The sequence below is a fragment of the Xiphophorus hellerii genome, chromosome 18, assembly GCF_003331165.1.
Source record: "Xiphophorus hellerii strain 12219 chromosome 18, Xiphophorus_hellerii-4.1, whole genome shotgun sequence".
Taxonomy (NCBI): Eukaryota; Metazoa; Chordata; class Actinopteri; order Cyprinodontiformes; family Poeciliidae; genus Xiphophorus; species Xiphophorus hellerii.
The window spans coordinates 23,732,812-23,757,638 of record NC_045689.1 but is presented as its reverse complement, the minus strand read 5'-3'; the positions used below and the strand labels follow the sequence as shown (position 1 = coordinate 23,757,638).

At 38.6% G+C, this 24,827-nt stretch overlaps 1 protein-coding gene across 1 annotated transcript; it reads left to right on the top strand.

Moving 5' to 3' along the window:
• Positions 1-3,467: 3,467 nt before the first annotated feature.
• strn4 (striatin, calmodulin binding protein 4) lies at positions 3,468-24,347 on the top strand. Its single transcript, XM_032590225.1, has 18 exons — positions 3,468-3,944; positions 11,054-11,157; positions 11,302-11,378; positions 11,457-11,535; positions 11,617-11,802; positions 12,950-13,127; positions 13,227-13,383; positions 13,871-13,966; positions 14,293-14,411; positions 14,512-14,687; positions 15,339-15,386; positions 15,473-15,594; positions 16,441-16,608; positions 17,208-17,348; positions 17,466-17,564; positions 17,663-17,749; positions 18,013-18,201; positions 20,844-24,347. The coding sequence occupies exons 1-17, from the start codon at positions 3,633-3,635 to the stop codon at positions 18,180-18,182; spliced, it is 2,319 nt and encodes a 772-aa protein (XP_032446116.1). The 5' UTR covers positions 3,468-3,632; the 3' UTR covers positions 18,183-18,201; positions 20,844-24,347.
• The last annotated feature ends 480 nt before the right edge of the window (positions 24,348-24,827 follow it).

Sequence of the window (24,827 nt, the reverse complement as noted above, 5' to 3'; positions counted from 1 at the left end):
TTCCTGTCATCGTCCTTCAGAATAAAAGTATCATATAATTACATTTTCTATCACTTTATTGGGCTATTTTTATTTATTTAGTTTTTACATTTAAAAAAAAAATCCCCAAATTGTCCATCAGGAAGTACTTTTTGGTGGGCATTTTTATTTGAGATAAGTACTTTCTTGGCTTTCTAATTCAGTTTGTTGTGCATTTGTTGCTCGCAAATGTACATTGAGCATATATTTGATAAATAAGACATTGATTTCACTGCCAATGTCACAAATTGCTACATTTTTAAAAAGCAAATTTAAGGAGAGGGATATGTCATCATTTTTGCTTTGTTTAACTTAGTTGAAGACTTTACAAGAGGCACTATGGCAGACGTATTCAGCTGACATTAGTAAACAAAATAATGGGTGTTGTGAGTGACTTTGAACAGATTTGGGCAAACTCTCAGAAGAACTTATGGTTAATTTGAAAAGGGTTCAACTCTGTGTATTTGAGCCAGATAATTTATTACATCCAATGGAACAAGCTGGAGCAAAGACATCACTTATTGTCTGAACTATGTCTGGGATAATTTTTTAGTTTTTGTTTTACCATTTTATTGGGTTCTATGCATATTTGGTACTTTTAAAACGAGCAAGAAGTTAAATGCTCAAATCACATTGAATATTTATGTGCCAGAGCAGAGACACTGCATGCAGTCTTGATTCAGACTACTATGGTTGGTACACCCCCATTTTTTTTGACTGCTCAGTAAAGTTATTTTTTTCTTTCTAATGTTGATTGGAATGATTGTAATAATATAGGCTGTGGCATTTACTTGTAGAATTGGACGCATCATAAGTCTGTGTGCCTTAATCAAATAATGTTCTACAACAAAATAGCAAAAACAAAAACTGACAATGGAAAACTATATCTTAAGTGGATGGAAGCAAGGTAATTAGCTTTGATAACTTTATAAAGAAATGCTGATGAGATAGTGTATTATAGAGGCAAGTCGGATTCTCTGTATTCTACTCAATGTGCTGTAAGCTCTCTAAGAATTAATTATATACATTACATTTTATATATGGGGTTGTAATCTGAGATATTATATACTTGCGTTTAAAAGAATCTGAACTAAAACAAATGGTAGTAGGTTGCGAGACAAAGATTACAGAATATAATATGCAATTAAAAGAAATTACACATAAGATTTGATCATTTCATTACAACTTATCTCCATATTTGTGAAAGTACTGAACTAAAATGAAAAAAACCCCAAACATTAATGGATGGATTGCAAATACAAAATGGTTTATTTGCGGGTCTGATGTAGGAAGAGTTGAAATTGCAATGTGTACACAAAAAGGCACACATTTATCCAGAACCACTTTGAGAAGCAATGAAATAATGTTCTGTACTCTTCTCATGACATACTTGTATGCAATGCTGCAGTCTAGGGTTTTTTTTTTGGAAGTGGCTATACTGTGACCTTCATTTGCTAGTCAAGTGGTTCTTGTCATGAAAAAGTTTAAGAACTACTGATCCAACCGAGTGTTTGAAACTGTAAATATAGCAAACATTTAAGGAAAACCAAGATTTATATGTGAGATGGGGAAACCGGAAGTAAAGTTTTGGGTGGTTTTATGGGGCTTTGCTATGTCAAAACGGTTCTGATCACAAAATGGCAGGAAATGAGCTCCCACTGGCGAGATCCTCATTGTATATCAGAGAAAAGAGTCCCGTTATTTGTCACACAATTTCAGAACCCTTCCGACAGCAAACACGGGGAAGAGGTTACACAAAATAAAGGTCGTAAGCAAATGGAGAAAGTTTGTTTTGGAAATATTGTATAAAATAGTTACGTTCTGGTGTATATTTGTTTAAATGTTTATGAAAAATATGTACAAATGTATCCGTTAAACGTGCCCCCTAAAGAAATGAGATGTTCTGAACACTGTTGGGGTTATGTTTTATTCTGAAAGTTTGAAAGCGGAAGTGTAGTATTTTACCAACTGAATAGTAATAGACCCTTTTCACAGTGACGTCAGACAATGGCCGCCATAACTCAAAACTGGGTATCTTTACTTCCGGTGTGATTTTGCCTTGGGAACCAAGCTGAAAACTTCACGCATTCTCATAATCTTAAGGATATAATAAAAGGTAAGTTTAATAATAACAGCATTTAAGTGTTAGATAGCTGTTACTAATCATTGTAAATTCACCATTCTCTATCTGTGTATAAAATAAACAGCCTCCGATCGGAGAGTAAACCACCTAGCAGCAGCTTTAGCCACATTTAGGAAAAATATACTCTCTGTCAGCGCTGTAACGTTTAGAGGTTCACTTTCTGTGTTTTATAAAACAGTGTTTACGTGCTAGATAACCGTTATAAGTCATTGTCAATTTACCATTCTCCAACTGTATTCAAAGGAACCAGCCTCTGATCATGAGTAAACCAGCTAGCAGCAGCTTTAGCCACAGTTAGGAAACATATACACGGCCGCCTGTCAGCGCTGTAACGTTAGAGGTTCACTTTTTTATTACTTTTTTATAAGTTTAGAAAAAACAAGACAAAAGCCACAAATAACAGTTGGGCTTGACGATATTTCTGTTTTTCCAGCAACAAAATGCGCATCTCCATGCACTGTTCATGTTTCTGTCACTGCTAACTGTCACAGAGTCTCTCCCAAAGACGCAAAGAAGGAATAAAAATAAATACACAAGAAAATATTAATGTGCAATGATTTGGATAAATAACTTTAATCTGATTACTGGATTTGAAATACGAACTCGTTAGATTATTCGTTACCGAAAAAGTGGTCCGATTAAAGGCATTACAAAGCAGCGGCGGCACCGGACATCTCTGCTTATAACAAACAAATCCCTATTTTATGGGATGAGTGGCAACTCCAGTCTATAATTTAATAATCTGATCAAGATTAGAGCCTAAAACGTTATAGTTCAAAAACAGTAAAAAGTTCTGGTTAAGGAACAGTTATGTCACGTAGTTAGCTAGCTAACAAAATTCACTAATGCTAAGCTAACGGTTACGCAAAACAAAAATACCTACCTTCATAGTCAAACAGGTATTGTTCGGTGAAGAATTTGTAGCCTTTGTCTAATTTAGATTTTTTTGTCAGAGAGAACTGGTTTGCAAATCGTGATATATCTTCAAATCTTATTTTAGGCAAATGTTTTAGAGACTGTGTAAACTCCATGCTCCGGTGATCTGTCTGATCAACATATGCTGTCAGATCAGATTTATACCTCTCTCTCTCTCTCTCTCTCTCTCTCTCTCTCTCTCTCTCTCTCTCTCTCTCTCTATATATATATATATATATATATATATATATATATATATATATATATATATATATATATGACATATATATATATATGAAATAGACAACTTTATCATTACTTACTATGTACACCGGAACTAAGGATACACAGCTTCGAGCCAAAACGGAAGTTGTGTGACGTCATGTGAAAAGGGTCTATTCGACTCACTGTCGTTTGAGAAAGGGAAGAATAGAGGGCAGCTTGTGGAGAACAGCTGGGTTTGGTAAAGGGTTCGGGGTAGTGTTTTGGAAATTATTTTGTTTATACAGCCTGCTTGTTTCCAAATAATTATCCTGGCGAAAGGTTGAACGGTGAAATGGAGGCGGACAGATCCGGCGGAGGACTAAACCCGAACTCCGGAGGCGGTGGCGGCGGAGGCAGTGGTACTAGCGGAGCGGGGCGCAACCCTAACGGGCCCAAAGCAGGACCGGGCCAGACGACATCGGGTGCCGGAGTCGGGCCAATGGCAGCGGCAGCCGGGGCCATCCCCGGGTCGTTCCTACCTCGAGAGGCGCAGGACGGGGACTCGGGTATGACGCTTCCCGGGATCCTGCACTTCATCCAGTACGAGTGGGGACGCTTCCAGGCCGAGAAATACCGCTGGGAGGCTGAGAGGGACGAACTCAGGGTAATTTTATTTATTTACATAAAGCAAGTGTTAGTTGGTTTTACACCGAAACGGGCTCAGGACGAAAAACAAGCGAAACAAACAAACAAGAAAACATCACCGCATTTTTTGCTTTGCTTTGTAAGTGTTCATGTGCCCTAAAATCAGTGTCAAAGAGACGGCATGCTAATGGGCTAACATATTGCACCGACAAGGATGCATTATTACTGTACAATAAAAGGAAGTGTACCACTTAATGTTCGCAATAAGGAAAGCAGCTACCACTCTTCTCCATAAGCGAAACAAACAAGGTTTTCATCTCACATTAATTCATGCTGGTTAAATGTATGTTGGCCACCAAAAACAAGCCTTTATATCGACGTAAATAGCTCACGTCTGATTGTTTTCTTTTATTACTTTGATGTCTTTTTCAAAGACATGTCCTACCCACAGCTCTTTAAATAGACTATATTTTGACATTCATGCGAAACTGAACCAAGAGGCCATTATCTGATTTTCAAACAAATTCTCCTGTGGTTTCTCTGTTGTGGTTGGGAGGTCAGTGACATGCAGCTTTGAGGTAAAATCACTGCATTATTGAGCAATTCGTATTTGACTAAAAAGATCATCCCCTTACCTATTTGAAAACTTAATTAAAATGCAGAATAGTTTCGTGGTTTAAATATTGTGTTTTGAAGGTGGATATAGATATTGTGAGAGTCTCACTATATTAAATGATGACCTTGATTTAAAAAAAAACAAAACGATCAGGTTATTGAAACTCTAAAAACAAGGATAATATGATCAAATTTGTTTTTGTATTTGAAACAGAAAAACAGCCCTTATCTCTAATGCTGCAATATTGTAACATGTTTATTATTACAGAAGTAATAATTGTTGGAATTCAAATGTGCAGACGTATAAAATATGTACTGTTTGAAAATATGTTCCTGTTTTTGTTGTCCTGTTCTTTATATAGTAACACAGCTAAAATTAGCTGCTTAATTAGTCAGGCTATTTGCCTGGGAAGCCAGTCTGCAGTTAGCAGCTTAACAAGCATGCTGCTTGTAGCTTACTATCTGTAGTTACCTAAATAAGGGTGATGGGTGGCACTCCACAGCATGTCTGTCTGTTTTGTATTTTTGTCCACAAAGTAGAACAGTTTTAATAGATGGTATTTCTTTGCGTCTCATCCCGTGGCTGACCAGATGTATGTCAAAACAACTGAATTTGTTTTTTAAGTGAGAGCAAAACAGCAGGAGTCTTCATTCACTGACATATCACTAAAAGCATGTTAAGCTGTAGGATATTGGTTACCATCTCATGCCAACTTCCCATCCGCACCATTACAGTCTGTGATATTTATTTATTTGTTTTGTGACTGGGCATATTTCCAGACAGCTAAATGGTTTAAGTGTGATTGTGCTCTTTACTGACCACCAGAACGCAACAACAAATTGGGGTCTCCATAAAACCTGCAAAACTCTGGTCACTGACACTCTGACATTTCAGTTGAAGGATTTGGAGTTGTGGGAACAATGTGTTTTAAAACTATTTCTCTCTTATTCTTAGATACCAGTTAATTAGGAAATAATGGTTATTTGATGAATAGTGAAATACGATAGTTCAAGCTTTTTTCTTGGTAAAATGATTGATCAGGACGATGTTTTTGGAACAAAAGCTGCTCCTTTCCACAGATGTTATTCCCGATCTACAGTAAAATGTATGTCTGTGTGTGCGGTGGTGGCACTCAAAGTAAAGCCCGCCCTTTGAACTGGCGCACAAATAAATGACTCACTGGTGCGGGGGAAAAATTTTTGTCGATATGCAATGATCTGCAGCTTACTAATGCGAGCGCAGGGCCTGCCTTTAGGTTGGACGTGTAGGCCTACAACTATAAAGGTCATTGATCTGCATGTGTAAAAGTGGCTTGGACAAACTATGTGAACATGTGAGTCAGTGGCAGAAAAATGCCCGTGAGCAAACCATGTGTCCCACGGTGGTCCCAGTTGTTCAGATGCCAAGTAGCACAAGATAAATGTCTCTCTCCTGCATAGATGTAGGATTTTGCTTTAGTCTAAAACTGCTCTAGTGAGTAGTTGGAACAGCAACTGCTCTTATCTTACCCTTACATTAAGACATGCCTCTTGTCTTCTTTGAAGTGTTTCTGCTTATAACAAAATGTGGGAAAATAATCCTAACAACATTTAGTGTCTTTTACTGTGGTACTCCTCCACTCTGTTTGCCCCCTGACTCAAACCCATGTAGTTTATAAATAGGAGCCTGATAAAATATGGATGAACAATAACAAACTGTCAGCGCTCGCTTCTTTTATGGGCACACGGAAGAGAAACTGAGAAGAGAAATCAGAAACGGGTCACCGCCATGTCCAACAGGCCATTATAACTGGGTTTGCATGTAAGTATTTGCAGCACATGATCTGGCTTCACAGGTACAATTAGCACAGTGTCCTGAGCTGGAGGAATGAAGGGGAACACTGCAGTGTGGCGCTGGAAAAAAATGGCCTAGCTTACATTTTAACACCTCCAGGCCTCTGGCTTTTGTTGCCAGCATGCTTGAAGAGCTCTCAACATGCCAGTTAGTTTGCCCGCTGGCTACATCCTGCACAATTAACAACATGCAGTACGCGTGTGAAGTATATTTAGCTTTGATGATGTCTAAACAAGACTGCTTGTGCACTTAATTTCAAGCTTTTATAATCGAATCACAAACATTTTCATAAGGCAACTAAAGCAAAACAAAACAAAAACTTCAATATCGGACAGAGAGTTGACACTTTTTTTGTATATGGTGGGAGTTACATCTATGTAGCATGGCATGTCTCTGCAAGACCGCCACACGTGTTCCCTCTGTGAGCGTGTTGTTCGTCTAAGAGGCCACCTGTGGTGTCCTGTCTGCTCTGACAGGCCGACAATTGAAGTCTTCCCCGCCTCTCTGAATCAGGTGGGACGTTTCGGGTCAAACGTATTACAGCAGCAGAAGGGTGGTTGTTTACCTTTGAGTCTTAGAATAGTTTTTTGAGGGGGAATAAAAAGGTTTCTGTCAGATCATAGCACTACTGCGATACGTTGCTAGCCATGTCACTTATGTGCAGATAGATTAGTGGTTACCCACAAGGCATTACTTCCTGTTGACTGTGGGCTTCAGGGCCCTGGGTACTGATCTCTAATTAATAGTCACACTCTCTTAGCTTTGACACACATGACATCCGTAGGCATTGCAGTATTTCTAGCCATGCTTTCTTTTTACTTGCATTTACTTTTTTTCTGTTATTCAGTGCTGCAAAAAAGTAGTTAGCTACACATTTTGTCACCAAAAAATTTCATCCAAGAATACACCCTCCCCCGCAATCAATACACCATAGCATTGCCTTTTGCTACAGTTACAGCTGCAAGTGACTTTTTGATAACTCTTCTATGTTGAACAGTAGTTTTATTGAAGTCCTCATGTGACTAAAAATAATTTGATCTAAATGCTTCCTGGCTGTTTGTTTAGGGTTGTTTTATTACAGGAAAGTTAACCTTTGTCCCAATCTCAAACAGTTTTTCTAGGACTGCCCATCTTCCCATCAGCCCCATTGGAGAGAAAAAAAAAACCTCACAGAATGATGCTACCATCTCCAAATCTCTTTTTACTAATCAGTTTACTTCTGGTTGCACTGGATTTTATTTAGGGGAATCAGATCAAAAGGGGTTGGATCCAAAATTCATGGCACACTTTTCAGTCTTGTATCTGTAAGCTATTTGAAGACTATATATCATTACTGTTCCACTTTGCAATTACGCACTACTTTGTGTTGGTCTCTTCTTCCAAAGTCCCAGTAGAATATGTTGAAGTTTCTGGTCTTAATGTATCTAAATATGAGAAAGTTCAAGTATTAAAAATAGTTTCTCTAGACACTGCAAGAGATTTAATCTATGTACTTTGTGAGCCTGTTTGACTTTATTATGTTTAATCACCACACACTTGTTTTATTCCTTCCTAGTCTCATTTTTTAACTCAGCCTGGAGGTCCTACCTTTTAGGATTTATTTCCCAAGTGACTTTACATAAACACACACTTTCTGCTCTACTCCAGCAGGCTCTGTCCCAGAAAATGTCTGTTGATCTACTTGTTTGCTTGTGGACCTTTTTATTATTATTTTTTTTAAGAGCAATGAGAAATGGGTAAATCGATGGTCAGCAGGGACAGAAAGCTGCCCTTGACCCTTCTGTGTAGCGGGAGGACAAGGAGTGACAGAACAGGCCAAACCTGTGTCGGCTCTCTAGGTGACAGTGTATTTTAGAAAGATCAGCAGCAATGGGTCACATAGAAGAAAACACAGACACAAGAAAGAGAGATCAGATGACATGACAGGTGTGCTCCCAGTAAAGTTCCTTTTGTGATTAAGGGTTTTGTTAGTTTTACTAAGATGACATCAGCACTGTAAGCCCAGTGTCACTAGCAAGGCCATATCTAATGCCATATACTGAGTTTTTATAAGCAAACACTTACTCTTTAATAATACATTTTGTAAAAGTGAGAAGAGATGTTAATCTGTTGCTTTAAAACAGTTGATAAATCATCTTTAGTAGCAGATCAATGAGTTGCTTTGTTTTGCGTTTGGTCCGATCAACTCAAAGACAAAGATTCTTGAACCTGCTGTTGTTGGCAAAAAGGTAGAAGCGATGGAAGTAAATGAAAACCCGAAAGAAAACACAGATTCAGCTTGTCATTCAAAGGTTTGATTTGAGTGTAAATACATTTTAGTACATTATTAAGCACATATTACATGTGCCTCTAACTTTATCACCATATCTTACCAGGAATCTCTGATTGGTGATCAGCAGGTCGAATACAGAAAAATCTGTTATTTTTTAAAAATTTACTAAATGTTCAACATTTGGTATTTATAGATCAACATTTGCATGTATTCTGATGTTTTTTGAAATTGTGGTGCTTAAATCTGTGTTTAATAAAAACCAGATAAAGGTTTGGGGCATATCTTTTGATGCATAAAATAAGTAATCTAATAATTTCTTTATTTTGATGTTAAAGTTAAATTTTAATCATCAAAGAACCTGGTGCATTCTTTTCTGTTTTATTGTACTTTAAAAAAAATCTAACTTCACACCTCAGGCCTGAAACCAAAAGTTAGTGGCATCTTGATTGTTACATCTAGATTTTAAAAAAAAAAACCCATTTGCATCATTCTATGTATTTTAAAGTTTTGTCTTTAAACTACAGCTAAACATTTACATGTATATACTTGTGATGTAGTGCTGTTTAAAAAAAAAACAAAAACAATTTTCAGCACATTGCATCTACTACTAATCTAATGAAATGAAACAAAAATGAACGAGGGGATAATTATGATCACCTCTGTTGTGGCCAACTACTGTATGTGGTTGAAGGTTGCTTGCTCCAGTGTGAAACAAGGCGCTGTGTGTGGGACTGGTGTGATTCTAATCAGTGAATGAGGGCAGGTTGGGGCTTGTCTGTGTGCGAGTGTGAGTAAAAATGTGTGTCCTACTTTTTGTAGATGAAGGAGAAAGATTCCTGAGAGGTGAAAATGAGGAAATGCATTGTTGAATGGGATCATTTATAAGACAGGAACTTGACAGGTCCATATCTGTAGTTACTTGTCACAACAACAATGTTTGGCATGGCTGTTGAGAATGATGTAAACCCGGCCTGGGATAATGTCGTGTGTGTGCCTTGACATTCCCTCTTTTTGTTTTGTTTTTTTCTGTTAGTTAATATAACGATGATGGGTTTGAGCAGAACCATTTTTAACACATGTCTATCTACTTTTCTGATGTTTGCACCTTCATAACCATGCCAGGACCCAGTTGAGCAGTATCTTAACTTGCATTTTAGTGTACTGTGAAAATCTAATGACGGTGCAAACATGACCAGTTTGCTTCTACTATTGCAAAACCTATCACTGGATATGCTCTTAACTGCAACCAGACATTATAAACCCACATAAATACTGTAAATATGTTCTCACATTGTTGTCCATTCATAGTAAAACAGTTTCTTGCACAGACCCATCTGCTGTTCCAAGATTAGTTCAACTCTAAACCACACAAGCAAACATGTCTCTGTTTTAGAGATTATACCTTCAGTATTCACATCTGAACATTTTTCATCTCCCAAGCCTTTTGATTAGTCTATGAAGTGACATTGCATTAATCAGGATTACTCAGCAGCAGAAAGGTTTACTTGGCAGATTATCCCATGTTCCTCCTTTATCATGACACAACCGTCTGTGTTGGTGTGAGCCCTCCTCATAGATCTACATCTACTGTCTGGAACAGGCCGAGCTTCTGCCCCATGAGGCGCCAGTTTTTAGACTGTTCTACTTTTACAGAACTGAGTGTAGGAGGAGCCTCACGGACACAGACTGGGGCAAGCGGGGGAGAAATGAGCTGTAAAATAAGCTCTATTTATTCTCTGATGCGACTTGGTACGGTGAGTTACAGAGAGAAAATTTGCAATGCTATTGCACAGCCTCTTGCTTGGGTATGCTTAAAGTAGAACTGGGTTAGAGCTTTTTAACCTACTTGTAGTTTGATTCACTTGTTTTAGGCTTTTTTTGGGGAGGGGGAAGAGGGTAAGATTTGAGAAGTCTGATGTAATTCAGTGAACTCTGACCATGCACCTGCTCTAATCCTATCATGATTTTGTCCAGATTCCTTAAAAAAAAAAAAAAAAAAGAAACATCACTTTTCCCTCACAAATCTCCTTGTTTTGATAAATGGCCAGAATGGGCTGCAAAAAGAAAAGCCTTTCCTCAAGTTGGGAGTCCTGTCAGCACCGAGGAAGGAAACGGACAGGAAATGAGAAAGGAAGGATGTGTCTTACAAGAGAGCGTTTGAATTCAGCTGGTCTGTTTCTTGTTTTTACTCGTCTGCAGCTGTGCACTCAGGCCTTTGCCAGCAATGGTTTAAAAATAAGAGTCCTTTGACTTATGGCTCTGGATTTCAAGAAGTTGTGTTTAAGTGCTTGCCACATCAAGACTTCCTTCTTCCTACTTGGACTTCCCTCCCATACTCATGATGGCGCTCATGTTTATTTTCCAGAATGTGTACTGTGTTGTTTATTTCCATATTTCTGTGTGTCAGGCTCAGGTGGCATTCCTGCAGGGTGAAAGAAAAGGCCAGGAGAACATGAAACAAGACCTAGTGAGGCGGATCAAAATGTTGGAGTACGCCCTCAAACAAGAAAGGTGAAGTACAAGATAGTAAAGTCATCTTTTTGTCCTCAGTAACCTTTACCAAAGGTTTTACATTCTGTAGATGTTGCGATCTAGTTAGGATGGATGTTTGTCTCCTTTAACGTTGATCTTGTGGGATTTTTTTGTTGCTTCCAGGGCTAAGCACCAGAAGCTGAAATCTGGAAATGACCAGAGTCCTGGAGACAAGAAGCCTGAGATGGAGGCAGATCAGCGTATGTTTTAAATTTTTTCTAATCCAGTTAGTTATGTGGATGTATTACGTGATCTACGTTATGCCTTCATTTCCTTAGTTCCCAATGGACCAGCTGAGGCCGACTCTGAGCCACCCAATCAAATGTCATGGAAAGAGGGTCGTCAACTACTACGCAAGTATGCCATGACTTTCACTTCAATGATTCAAGAACCTTTTTTTCCAGGAACCGTCTTGAGAGTTTTGCCTCTTTAACGCAGGTACCTTGAGGAAGTCGGCTATTCAGACACCATCCTGGACATGCGCTCTAAACGCGTGCGGTCCCTGCTGGGGCGGAGCAGCCCGGAGGCCAACGGGCCCCCATCGAGCGACAGCTGTCCGGAACCAGAACCCCGAGCGGCTGGAGACTCATTGTTGGTCAGACAAATAGAAGAACAAATTAAAAAGTGAGACATTTTTACTGCTGCAACTTGCAATCACAGTAGTGAGGTACTGTGAGTTCTAATCATGACTTTGGATGGCTCATACAAATTTTTAATAGGAACAAGAGAAAGAGGTCAAAACAGTATTTAAAATAAAGTTACAATAAAATACCTTGACCTAGACCAGGGGTCGGCAACCTTTTCTATTCAAAGAGCCATTTGGGACCGCCTCCCAATAAAAAGAAAGCACTTGGAGCCACAACCCATTTTGACGTCATATATATAAAACCTATATGCTATGTACAAAAATCGATACTATGTTGCGTTTATGAAATCAACGAACTGCTGCAGAGAACACAAAATTTTATTTCTGCATGTAACAAAACGCATTTTACACTTTGTTGATGCTCAATTTCAAACAAAATTTATAAATGCAGTGATTTTACAATGATTTATATTAAAATGACATCTTTTACCTTTCATACAACCCATCAAGCTGTGATTTAACATTTGACCTATCAATATTGTTGGTTTTGATTTACTGACTAAAATTAGCACTCATTCAGATAAAAAGGGAGGAATTTTATTATCTGCTTTTTTTCTTTAGATAACTGTGTATTGAAGTTGTGCTTTGCTAAATACACAGGGTTTAAAATGCCAAAAAAAACTGGTGAAACAGTAAATGTGGGGAATTTTTTTTTACAAAAATAGAAATAAACATACTGAAGTTCTGCTTTTGGTAAAGGCACAGTGAATTCCATTCTTCAAGATATATTTAGATATAGAGAGCTAATGTTTGACCAGACCCCCACAAAAAAGTAAATTTGTGTAAAAAAGCAAGTAGCCAAAAGTGATGTAAGACACACTATAGAGTAGGTGAAAAACATTTTTAATTCCATTATTTTGCATGGAAATTTGAGGGTCAGGATGGATTTTCTTTGAATTGTGATGTAAAGTGGTCCTGATGCGGGACCCAGTGAAGCAAATGTAGAGGACCACTAAGAGACCATCATAAGGACCTGAAAGAATTTTGCATCTTCAGATAAATATAAACTAATCGCAACATTACAAATGCTGTGTAAACTCCAAACAAAATTGTTTTTACGTAATTGTTTTATCTTTTCACAGTGTTGATCTGTGTGAAAATGTAACTCTCTGTACGTTTTAACAGGAATGCAGGCAAAGAAAGCTCCAAGGAGAGCATCGGCAGCTCGGTGCTCGACAAGATCCCCTTCCTTCCCGGTTGCGAGGATGACGATGAAGAAGACAGTGACGAGGAAGATGACTTCCAAGGCATGACCACTGATTGCATCGACGGTCCACGCAAAATCAAAAAGCCCCGTGTAAAGGTGAGATCAGTGAGTTGAGCCTGATGAGTTGTCACAAACAACAAGCTGCTCATCACACCAACTATATCTGTTTTTTTGGGTTTTTTTTCTGTTGTCCAGATAAGTTCAGAGCCCATGACTACAGATCTGGACCCGGAGGATGAGGAGGACGAGGACGACTCAGAAGACGCCCTGAATGAATTTGACTTTCTGGGCTCGGGGGAGGATGGGGAGGGGGCGGGAGAGGCCCGGATCTCGGGCGATGGACGGGAGATAGGTACGCCGCTACCGTAGTTGTCAGCACTGCCAGGATCACTGCCGACTGTCTTCTTTGCCTCCACTCGCTCACCTTTATACCTCCTACGTCCTGTTGTGTCTTGGCATCTTTTCTCGTCAATAAAACCGACCTCTTTTTCCCCAACCGCCTGTCTCTCTGTCCTGTTTCACGATCTTTAGATCTGTGTGGCTGCCATCTTTGTCTTGTATAATGTGCAGCTTGAAAAGGTGATCACGCATGCTGCCTTCACTGGTCATGTGCTCACATTTCATTCCTTGAAATCATAAATACATCATGTAGATGTTTCACCCATGAAAGTGGATGTAAAGTAGTTGAGGGTCTTATGTATATATTTAAGGTATGTAGTGTGTCTTTTTTTCCGCTTTTCTTATCCTTTCATTTGTTTCATCTGCTGGCCTCTCTGTCATTTCTCCGCCTCTCAGAACTGACTGAATGTTTTCTCTCTCCCTCTTCTCGCCGGGTTCAGAAAACCGCAGAAACAAGCTGCAAGGCATGATGTCGGACTTCCCACCTAAACCTTCTCCGCCCCCATCTGTATCGGGACAGGCTCGCTCCGGGGAAGGTGAGGTTTTTTCTAATATGCTCATCAAAAAGGGAAAAAAAAAATAAATCCACATCTGAGTTATTTCACCAGTATATTCCCACACACACGGTTGCAGCTTGGACACTGAAATTCAAACTTAATTTTCTCAGTTTTAAAGCTTGTGTTAGAAGACTACGCCTACACCTGTAAATGTTATCTTTGGTACACTGTGTGGGAGTAATGCACCCAGAATAAAAGAGCATCGCTTTCTAAAGTTCTTCGCTATGGAGAACTTGCAGCATTTATAAAGTCATGTTTTTTTAATACAATGAGGGGTAACATGCTTTTCCACGTTCGACCTGCAGGTGGTGCCCTGGGATTCTCCTCTGATGTCTTTATTATGGACGCTGTTGGAGGAGGCGACATGAACCTGGGTGAACTGGCGGATCTCACCGTCGCCAACGACAATGAACTCTCCATCGATGTAAATACACATCTGACCCGGTCAACCCTCTGTTCAGCATGTGAGGCAGCACATAACTCAACAATAACGCGTGCCTCACTTTTATTTTGCGCCCCACCAGATGCAGGACAACAGAGAGGAGTTCAAGAAGACCTGGAATCCTCGTTTCACGCTGCGCAGCCACTTTGACGCCATCCGGGCGTTGACGTTCCACCCCAGCCAAGCAGTGCTGCTCACGGCGTCTGAGGACGGCACGTTAAAGCTGTGGAACCTCAACAAGGCCATGCACTCAAAAAAGTAAGAGAACGAAACACAGTGACTTGCAAAGGGTTGCACTTCACTTTGATTCTGCAAGCTTTGTCGTGCTACGTTGAGATTTTAAGAGATATACCAAGAAAATGTGGTGCATAATTATAAAGTGGAATATGAAGCATTTTATTTTTCATAAATGAAAGCCTGAATTATTCAGCTTTGCTTAGCTTTGTTTATCCAGCTCTTCTATAAAACCAGATTTGCTTGGTGCATGACTAGCTTCTCCTCCAGAGTTTCCATGGACGTCATCGCTCTGTTACTGATAATGCTCTGTGGCCTTCACACAGCAGCTGGATGTACACTGGGATTAGGTTACACACAGGTGGGATCTATTTACTAGTTGGTTTATTTCTGAAGGCAGATTATTAATTTACTTAGGAGAATTAAAGACCCAAATTTCTTTTTCACATTGTTTGCAAAAAACTTTTGAGCGCCATTTACCTTCCTTTTAACAATTATACGTTCCTGTGCTCTGTCACTTAAAATCCTAGTAGAATCACTGAACTTTGAGGTTGTAGTATGACAAAATGTGAAAAGGTTCAATATGTATAAATACTTTCTTAAGACTCCGTAGGGGCAAAAAGAGTTGAGACTTTGAAGTATAAAGCACGTATAACAAGTTGTATCCCTCTACAGGAATGCAGCTTTGGACGTTGAGCCCATCTACACCTTCAGGGCACACAGGTGAGTTCAGTCTCTGACGTGTAAAAATTAGTAATACTGTTTTTCCCCTGAAAACAAGCCACTGCCATCTGTGTGTGTTTTCATAGTGGAGCGGTGCTGTCGCTGACCATGAGTGAGGACGGAGAGTCCTGCTACAGCGGAGGTTTGGATGGAAGCGTCAGATGTTGGAAGATGCCCGACCTCAACGTAGATCCTTATGATAACTACGGTGAGACGTCACAGTTTGCTCGGCTTCATGGGCCTCCGTTGGCCATAAAGCATATCCAGGGCTCCTACACTGTGTTTTGATTTTTCACATCTGCATAAGTAGGGTGAAAAATGGAAAGTGAATCTGAAATACAGTGTTCAGTTTCGAGGCTTTATTGATTAATCCATCATCTGTATTGTGCACAAAAGTTCAGAATGTCATAAAAGCTGCAAGAATTTTGAGCATTTTGAAATTAAAATTTTGTACGTTAACAGAGACATTTAAAAATTAGGGAGGAAATTAGATGAGATTAAAAGGAGTTGTCTACAAACTGCATTTTTTTGTAAGTAGCAGAAACCTGCCACCTGCTGTCCATTTAAGAGAATGAAGCATAAGGGTGAACTACATTGTTTTTCATGTTGTATATAAATTATGGACTGACCCACAGTTTGTGGTCTTTCCCTCTGGCTGAAGCATAAAGTCCAAATGCTGTGAATGAGAGAAGGATGACAGTAATTTTATTTTTGTAAAGTTGTTAAATAATGTAAAAAAAAAAAGAAAACAGATAATTTTTCAACTTCTATAATTGACTGTGGATTGTTATTTATAAGGTTAATAAAAAAAAACAACTAAATCTAGGGAGAAAATAATTTTCATGTTGAATTTCATTTAGTTCTCCTTTGCTGCCTCCTACACTATTTTACACATGCATTTAAAACTGGAGTTCACAAACATCTGACATCTACCCTGTTTATGCTCACATTTCAAAAATGACCTACAGCATAGTTTAGAAAATCTTAAAATTTGCTGTTATCCTCACGTCAAGTATGTGTTTTAAGTTTTAATAAACTGCGGCTCTCCCTTCAGATCCTGGCATTCAGAGCAGCGTGCTGGACGGCCACGAGGACAGCGTTTGGGGTCTAACGTACTCGTCGGTTCACCATCGTCTCGCTTCCTGCTCAGCTGATGGCACGATTCGCCTCTGGGACCCTCAGAACTCATCTCCCTGCATGTCCGTCTTCAACAAGGAGAGAGGTAGAGATCGGCTGTTGGAGGCTGAAAAGAGTCAAGCAACGTAAAAGCAGCAAAATGGATTTATTTTTAAGACGCATAGCAAGTAATGTAACAAGTAACCATAACATTCAAAACAGACAAGCAGAGGAAATGGTGTTGATGTGGGTTTGTTTTCTGCCACAAGACGAGGGGAAATAGAATGGGTTTAGCTGACAAAGCAACAACAAAACATTGCAAAATTTTATCTTAAAAGAGCAGGAAACTACTGATTTGTTCTAAAAAGTAGCATTCCTTGACGTTTGTTATTATGTCTTGCCAGTTTTTGTGTTTATAAAACATAAGTTTATCACAGTAAATTAAAATATGATCAAAAGGTTTATTTTTCATAGATTTTCATTTAAAAAAGGGAAAGTAGCACAATTTGAAAACGCATCACACTGTGGGCTCTATTTCAACTTTTTCTTAATATTAATTTGGATTAATAAGGCTGACTGCAAGAGAAAAACAAAATTTTGTTTCTCAGAAAATTAGCACTTTTGCCTGTGCACTTTTTTATTCCACTTAATTTCCCGTTGTGTATTTTTGCGGGTTTTTTTATATTGCCTTGCCTGTATTTTCAGAGCACGGAACCCCGACTTCTGTGGCCTTTGTGACCACTGACCCCAACCAGGTGGTGGTGTCGTTCGACAGCGGAGAGACGCTGCTCTATGACCTCAACACGGAGCACAGCATCACCGCGCTAGAGACGCAAACGAAAGATGGTACGTTCAGAGGATCTGTATCCATAATTTTCCACTACAAACAACCTTTTCCTGCTGCCTCAAAAACAAACAATTAGATAAATACATGAACCATTTGAATGTATGTTTTCCTTGCAGGCAGTGAACTAATCAATCGCGTCGTCAGTCACCCAAATGAACCCGTTTCCATTACTGCACATGAGAACCGCACCATCCGCTTCATGGACAACAAGACTGGTACCTGCTTGATCTGATCTTCTGTTGTTGCTCCCTGAGTACAACCTAAATCTTCTGGAGACGAAGATTAACCCCAGTTTGCTGATGTGTTTGTGCAGGTAAAGTTGTCCACTCCATGGTGGCTCACTTGGATGCTGTCACATGCCTCACTACAGACCCTAAAGGCACTTACCTCATCTCTGGAAGTAAGTATTGCCCAGCTTGACTTATTAAAATCTTGACTGAAGAAACTACACTCAAGATCAATTTTAATTATCATCCCATTTTATCACTGACAACCAATTATTATTTTCACTCAAAATGTCTTAAACGATGATTTAAAATGAACAAAAATGAAGATAATGAGATGGATTTTTTGATTTCTTTGGGGAAATAAAATAATCGGCGTTGTATAACAAGACCTGAACACACTTCCCCCCACCTTTCACCTGCCCTTTACCTCCTGCAGGCCACGACTGCTCGGTGCGTCTGTGGATGCTGGACAACAGGACGTGCGTGCAGGAAATCACCGCCCACAGGAAGAAGCACGACGAGGCCATTCACGACGTGGCCTTCCACCCTTCTCAGCCCTTCATCGCCAGCGCTGGCGCAGACGCACTTGCCAAGATTTTTGTGTGAATCCACTGTTGCCATTTTGGTAAGATGGAAGATGTCAACATAGCAATAAAGTAACAAAGCTATTGTATATCATGTATATTTTCCAAAATGTTTACAAAGAAAGCTGGAATAGATCTTGCGATCCAGATTGGGGTTGCTTAGCTTTGATGTAGCTTTGATAACTGTCATCAAAAAGAAGTCTTGGTCACTGGAAACCCACCACACTTTATGAAAAGCTTTATTGCTGGTATAAATGATGTTTGTCTTCTTTCTATATTGATTTAAATAATGTATATAATGGCAAAGTTTTTTTGTGTGAAAAAATCTGGTATTTTGTAAGATTTTTAACATTATTTCATCTTTTGCTTGAGGATTTATAACTGCTGGCATAACATTTGCACTAAAACATATTCAGATTACATTTGATATGAGGTTAAGGTTGAGAATGCCTAATTTTAGAAACTAAAGCTTTTGATTTCTAAAGAGCCCTCTTCTTCAGTTGTGAATGTTAGAGGGTTTTTACAGGGTATGCTTTACAATTTGTGTCCTCAAAATTCCCAAATATAACTTACTAAAATGTTCAAAAGCTCCAATTTTAGTCTAAGCTATAAATCACTTAATAATAGTTCCTACAGGTCACTTTTTCTTGCTTGTTTTGCTGTTCAGAAACCAAAATAAAACAAGAAAGTGCCTGAGAGCCATTTATCTGCAAGTCCCACTGTTTATGTGAATTAGATCCATGCAGATGTAGGTGGGGGGGGAAGCAAATGGCTGTAAAGAGCTGGCAGATAACAGATGGGAGGCACAAAGGGATGACCTCAAATAAAGTAACTTATTATGTAATCCAACAGCCACTTTATTTTAGCAGAAATGAGCTCAGTTACTGCAAAAACTGTTCGCAACACTTCATTTACTTCTAAGACTTTCAGCAAGGTTTGTATGTTGTAGAAAAGCCCCTGTGTTCTCCTTGTGGTACACATATGGAGAGAGTTAGTCACCCAGCAGGATGTTGTAAAGTTGTTGTTGTTGCCACAGAAACAATGGCAAGATTGGTTGCCTGCACTTACAGCGCCTTTCAGCTCTTGATGTAGATTTATGATTGCTTTCCGTTCCCTGTGCACCATCAAAACTGCTTGTATACAGGTGCATCTCGACAAATTAAAGTATCATCACCTGTTATTGACTTTTTATAAAATCAGTTAAAAAAGAAAAACATATTTTATACATTTCTTACACACAGGATGTATTTAAAATACAGACATTGACATGTTTTTTTATATATATATTTGTGGCTTAAAAGTGAAAGCTCAGAATTACTCAACCATTTGATTCCTGGTGGCAAACTTTTACACATCTGTTCTTCTTTAAATCGGAAAGTAATTGATCAAGTTATGCTTTTCATCTTAGTGAAGTACTGAATTGGTTTACTTGCTCTGGCTGGGTTTGAAATAATTTGACTAATCACAAGTACAAAGCTGCTGCTGCATCAGATTTAAGCCAATAATTGGCATTAGCCAATTATTGGCCACTTCAGCAGGCATTGTTAATTGGCAGTAAAAGTAGGTGCCAATTCCAGCATGAAAATGAAATCAGCATCTCCTTTAAGCAAGAAGTGCTCTAAAATTTCATTTTAACTGGCCGTTGTTTGTATCACCCTTTTGCCTTCCACTTAATTTACGAGAAATATGCTTGGAACCGTCCTCCTTTGAACAGACAGCTTGTTTCCTCTGTGCCTTACCCTTATTCTGCAGAATGTCAGTGACTGCTTTTATTGTTTTCAATCAGTCAGTCAAGTTTATTTGTTTAGCAATAAATAAATGGAAGGTTGGAGATTGGCCTGTAATTCTGCAGTAGTGATTTGTCCAGACTGTTCTTTTGTATCAGTGTTTTGATAACTGCTGTTATTAAGGCAGCAGTTATAAAAACACCTGATGAGACGGATGAGTTTACGATTTGAATCAGATCAGTTGCAATGACAGGCAGGATTTTCTTAAAGAAACTTGTGGGCATTATTATATCTGTACCACTGGTAGAATTGCTTAATTGATTAATAATTTCTTCTAAGCCTTTATAGTCGAGTAGTTGAAATTGAGTCAGTTTTTTTTTTGTTGCATTTTTTGTGTTTGGGCATAGGATTGATATTGGATTTGGTGTGGATGTGCATATTAATCCTCTATTTTTTTTCATTTTCTCCTCAAAGAAGTTGGCAAATTCATTACAGGACGTGTTAGAGTGCAGTTCAGGTGCTTCAGGAGGGTTTGTGATCTTGTTAACTGTTCCCAATAAAGCTCGAGCATTTCAAATGTTTTTTTTTTTAAATGATTTCCACAAAGAACGTTTCCTTGAGTATGTTAGTATAGAGTAACAGCTTCACGGTCGTTCATATTTGAATTTTCTAACAAACTGACTGTTAGGATTTTATAATAAGTAACTCATAGTCATTCAGTTTCACAGAGGTAAGCAATTGCAATACATTATTATGTGTTTTGTGAATTTCCACTTTTTGAACTGGATTGCTGAAATAAACTTTTCCATGATATTCTAGTTTGCTTAAAAGCATCCATATGCTCCAAGTATAAAAACTGTTGGCATTGAAAAATATTTCTGAAAATTTGCCTTTGCTCTTTGTGTTTTGTGATCTGAACATCACTAATCCCGTCTTTTCTGTTTCTGTCTCTTCAGCGTCCTGCAACCACAACTAGGCAAAAAAAGATGATGAAGATGACAGCGGACAAATTTCTCTCTCTCTCTTTTCTTCTCTCTTTCTCTCTCTATCTTTATCACACACACGCAAACACACCCAACTGTCCTGCAGCCCACTGGCTGGGTCATCACCACAGGACATCAACCCCCTGATCCCTCTTCTACCCCTCAAAGTTCTCTGATGCCTCAGTGACTTCTTGTAATACTAATCATATCTTGTACTGCTTTTTTACAACTTAAAAAGTTATGGCTGCTCTGTTTTCAAATAATCATATTTAAAAAAACACACACACTTTTCTACACTACACTCTCCAGCTTGTTTTCGCCCTCTCTCCATTCTGCCTGTGTTTGTTAAGACGCACCTTGTGTATATGTTTATGCACTCTCGCTGCTGACACACTACCCATACTTCACTAACAGGTTTGCACCGTCGCCTGTCCTTTCTGATCTTCAGTTTGAATTTATGAGGAAAGTGTTTCTGGCAGACAAACAATAGGGTTGCTGCCAGGGCTCACAAGAAACACCCGATCCAGGCTCTGCTTTGGAAATTATCTCACATTCCAAAGGATCCATGTAGGTTGTGTTTGTTCGGTTCCACATTTTGGATAGGAGAAAGTTTTACCTCGGTTGTGTGTAATATCAGGAGACACTAAGCAGTAAACAAATAGCTTTACTTTTAAATATCTTATCACTTCATCTCGTTTCATTCCTCCGTGTGGCGTCCCGTGGTTCTGCGTCTTCTCCTGTGGGTTGCTGTTTAAAGGCAAAAAAACGCCCCTGAAACAACAGATTCCCACAGTCATGATCCATTTCAAACTGATGCTCTCGTACTACATTACACGGCTGAAGATAGAGATTATAGGACCCCAGCTGAAATCAGTAGGCTGTAAAGGTGTGAGCCTGGCCTTCGCGCTCTAGGCAAATGGCACAGATGCTGCCATTTGGTGCTTTTTACTGTACAGTGGAGTGTGTGCGCGTGCATTGTGTGTTTGTAAATGCACTATTTAAACCATGGTGCTACAAAAAGACCTCATTAGTCTTGAGTCGGAATCAGGGACCTGTTTATTGTCTTTCAGTGTGATTGTTGGCACTTTTTAATCTGTTTTGGTTGTGTCATTTCATTAGCCGTGGCTGCGTTTCAGAATTAGCAGTCACTGTTAATGTTTTGATTGAGGAATGTGAAGAGTTTTGATTGTTTCAGGCCTGATTGATGTGCAGGTCTGATCCTGAGAAGGTCATTTTGAGCTTTCAGAAGAGCTTCATGAAGGCGGTGCCAGTTTCTGGGGGGGGGGGGGGTTATGGGTTGTTTTGTTGCTGGTTTTTAATATTTTAGAAACACCAGAACTCATTCAGCTTTCTGTTGAAGGTGAAAATATGGGTTCCTTCTTGCTCCAGAGGCATCCTAGGGAAAATGTTGACTTCTGGTTAGAAGTTTGCAAACACTCAGCAAAATTATCATTTACTTTTGTGAGCGTTTAATGCTTTTTTAACCTTACTTTTTTAGGATAACAAAAAAAAAACAGGTTTGGGGGCACAAGTTTGCATTTATTGTGGATTTTTTCTTTTAACCACACATGATCAAAACAACACAGATAGACTCAAAAACTAAAGTATTGGTAATTGTCCCTTAATAAATAATACTTTTACCACAAGCATTATGCAGTCTATTTCGACTGGACATTTGACTGGACTGCATGTCAGTTGGTTGGTTTCCTGCCATAGACTTGGATTTTAAGCATATCTTATATATTTTCAATACTGTTGAGATGAGGGCCTTTTCAGAAATTTAATATTTGCCAGGGTTGAAAAAAAATATTGTGGAGTTTCAGAAAAGCCACAATGAATTTAAATTTGTGTTCCTATTTTCTCCTTTCTAATTCATTGAAGTTTTATCTTGTATTATGGGTTAGCCCAAGTAAAGAATGGCTGAAATAAGTCATTAAAAGTTCAGCACAAATATGCTGATACGTGTAAAACTCTGAACTAAACGTTCTTCTTGGGAAAAAGTATTGATGTAAAAAAAAGTGTGGGTGTTATTTGACGCTGGTGACACCTGGTATGTTTCGGTGACTTGTTGTTTTGAACGTAACCCAGCGATCCCCTGGGTTTAAGCAGTTCCTCTGAAACTCCGCACATCTGTCTCTTCCTTCGCTGCGTTTATACAAATCTCTGCAAATCGTCATCTGGTTCTGAATGTGCACAATCTGTCGGCATACGACAATGTTTTCGGTGTGAGAAGCTGCAACGCGTCAGGTTCAAACTAGCTAAACTAAGATGTTGATAAACGAGGAGGAGATGGAGAACACATGCACTAAAATAGATTTGTAAAATCATTGCTGGGTCTTTCACGACATTTAGATAATCCAGGTATCTTGCGGATTATCTAACATCCGGTAAATAAAGTCCTCTAGATTAGATATGGATTTCTAAAAACAAACACATTTATCAGGTTTAGGTGAAATTTGCCTTTTCCCAAGCAGCCCTCAGTTCAAGACCCCTAAGACTTGATATACAGGGTCACAAATAGTTTTTTTTCTTTTGCAATGCTAGAATTATCTGTATATTTTTTGTCCAAACAGGGTGTTGTATAAATGTGTGAGATTAGACAACATGTCACTGCTGTTAGTTTGACATAAATCTGAAAAAACAAAGAAAAAAAAAAAAGATATGCCCCACAGCAGGTCATAATGTTCTGTTCCTATACTTAACTACTATTTACTTCCACCTTGCACTACATCTGAAAGTGAATGAAAAGTTAGTTTAGAAATGAGCCGATGGGGGTGCAGGAAGGTTTTGCAGGTGGCTTCGTCGCCTGAATCGAAACCTCCGTCCCCGAGTTGTTCCCTCTCTCCTCTGAGGGGAGTGAAGACAAATCAGTGTCGCATTTAGAAAAGAAACCGGAAACAGGCTGTAGATGATGAGTAGATTCACCATTATGTGCTGTAAATGTCGATCATTTCGTTGTTTTTCTTTATTGCATTTCATTAAAAAAAAAAAAATGAATATGATTCTTAAGATTTAAAAATACTGTAGTATCAGAAGAGAGTCGTTTTTTTTCCTTGCTACACATAGAACATACTTGTGAATGATGAGGATGATGTAAAACTTGTTAAAAAAAAGGAAGAAAAAAAAGGCAAAACGGTTAAAAAGCAAAAGAAAAATGCTGAAAATATGTTGGGAGGTGGGAGGAAATAATCTGTTACCAGTCAGAGGCCAAGATAAAGGACTCTCATTTCTTTGTGTTTTTATTTTTTTATTAGCAACTTATCACTGTGTGATATTTTGTACATCATATAAAGCTGTATTCCAACAATTTCCTCTAACTACAAGGGATAAGAGACCTGCTTTTTATTGATTTTGTCTTATATATTTTTGAACTGCATTCTGGCTTGTATCAAATGACTCTTTTTGTTTACAGGGGTCGCCTGTTGTATGTCATTAAGGAAGAAAAGATGAAAAATTAAAATTTTGTACAGTGAAATACGAACAGTCTCTGTGTGTTATACAGAGTGCTATGTTGACATTGATGTTTTACAATGGAGAGCTGTGATCAGAAAGTAACCTGGATTCCTGCAACATCTAATATTCATATAAAAATCTTAATTTAGACCTGTAAAGCCTTAAATAGGCCAAGATTCCCCACACAAGTTCTTAAATTAGTTATTTACCTCTTATACTCGAATGTTTGATCATTCATTGCTTCTTGTATTAATTAATTAATTTAATTTTTCATTCTGATGAAAAAAAGTTTGGCTACACTTATTTGTTGGAAACAAAAGTTGATGCAGAACAGTAAACAACGTTGGTAAAAAGAATTTAAAGCTGAACCATTACTGTGAACAATGAGAAAACCCAAAAGACTCCATGTGAGAACTACAAAGAAAACTAGATTTATAGTCCTTTTGTAGACATTTCTAAACAAAAGGAAATTCCAAGATGATCAAGTTATTCATTCCTCTCATT

Bases quoted from the DNA above. Each gene is read 5' to 3' on its own strand.
- strn4 (XM_032590225.1), top strand. From the start codon at position 3,633: ATGGAGGCGGACAGATCCGGCGGAGGACTAAACCCGAACTCCGGAGGC. The intron at 11,536-11,616 runs GTATGCCATGAC...TCTTTAACGCAG, and splicing joins GGTCGTCAACTACTACGCAA to GTACCTTGAGGAAGTCGGCT. The intron at 15,595-16,440 runs GTGAGACGTCAC...CTCTCCCTTCAG, and splicing joins AGATCCTTATGATAACTACG to ATCCTGGCATTCAGAGCAGC.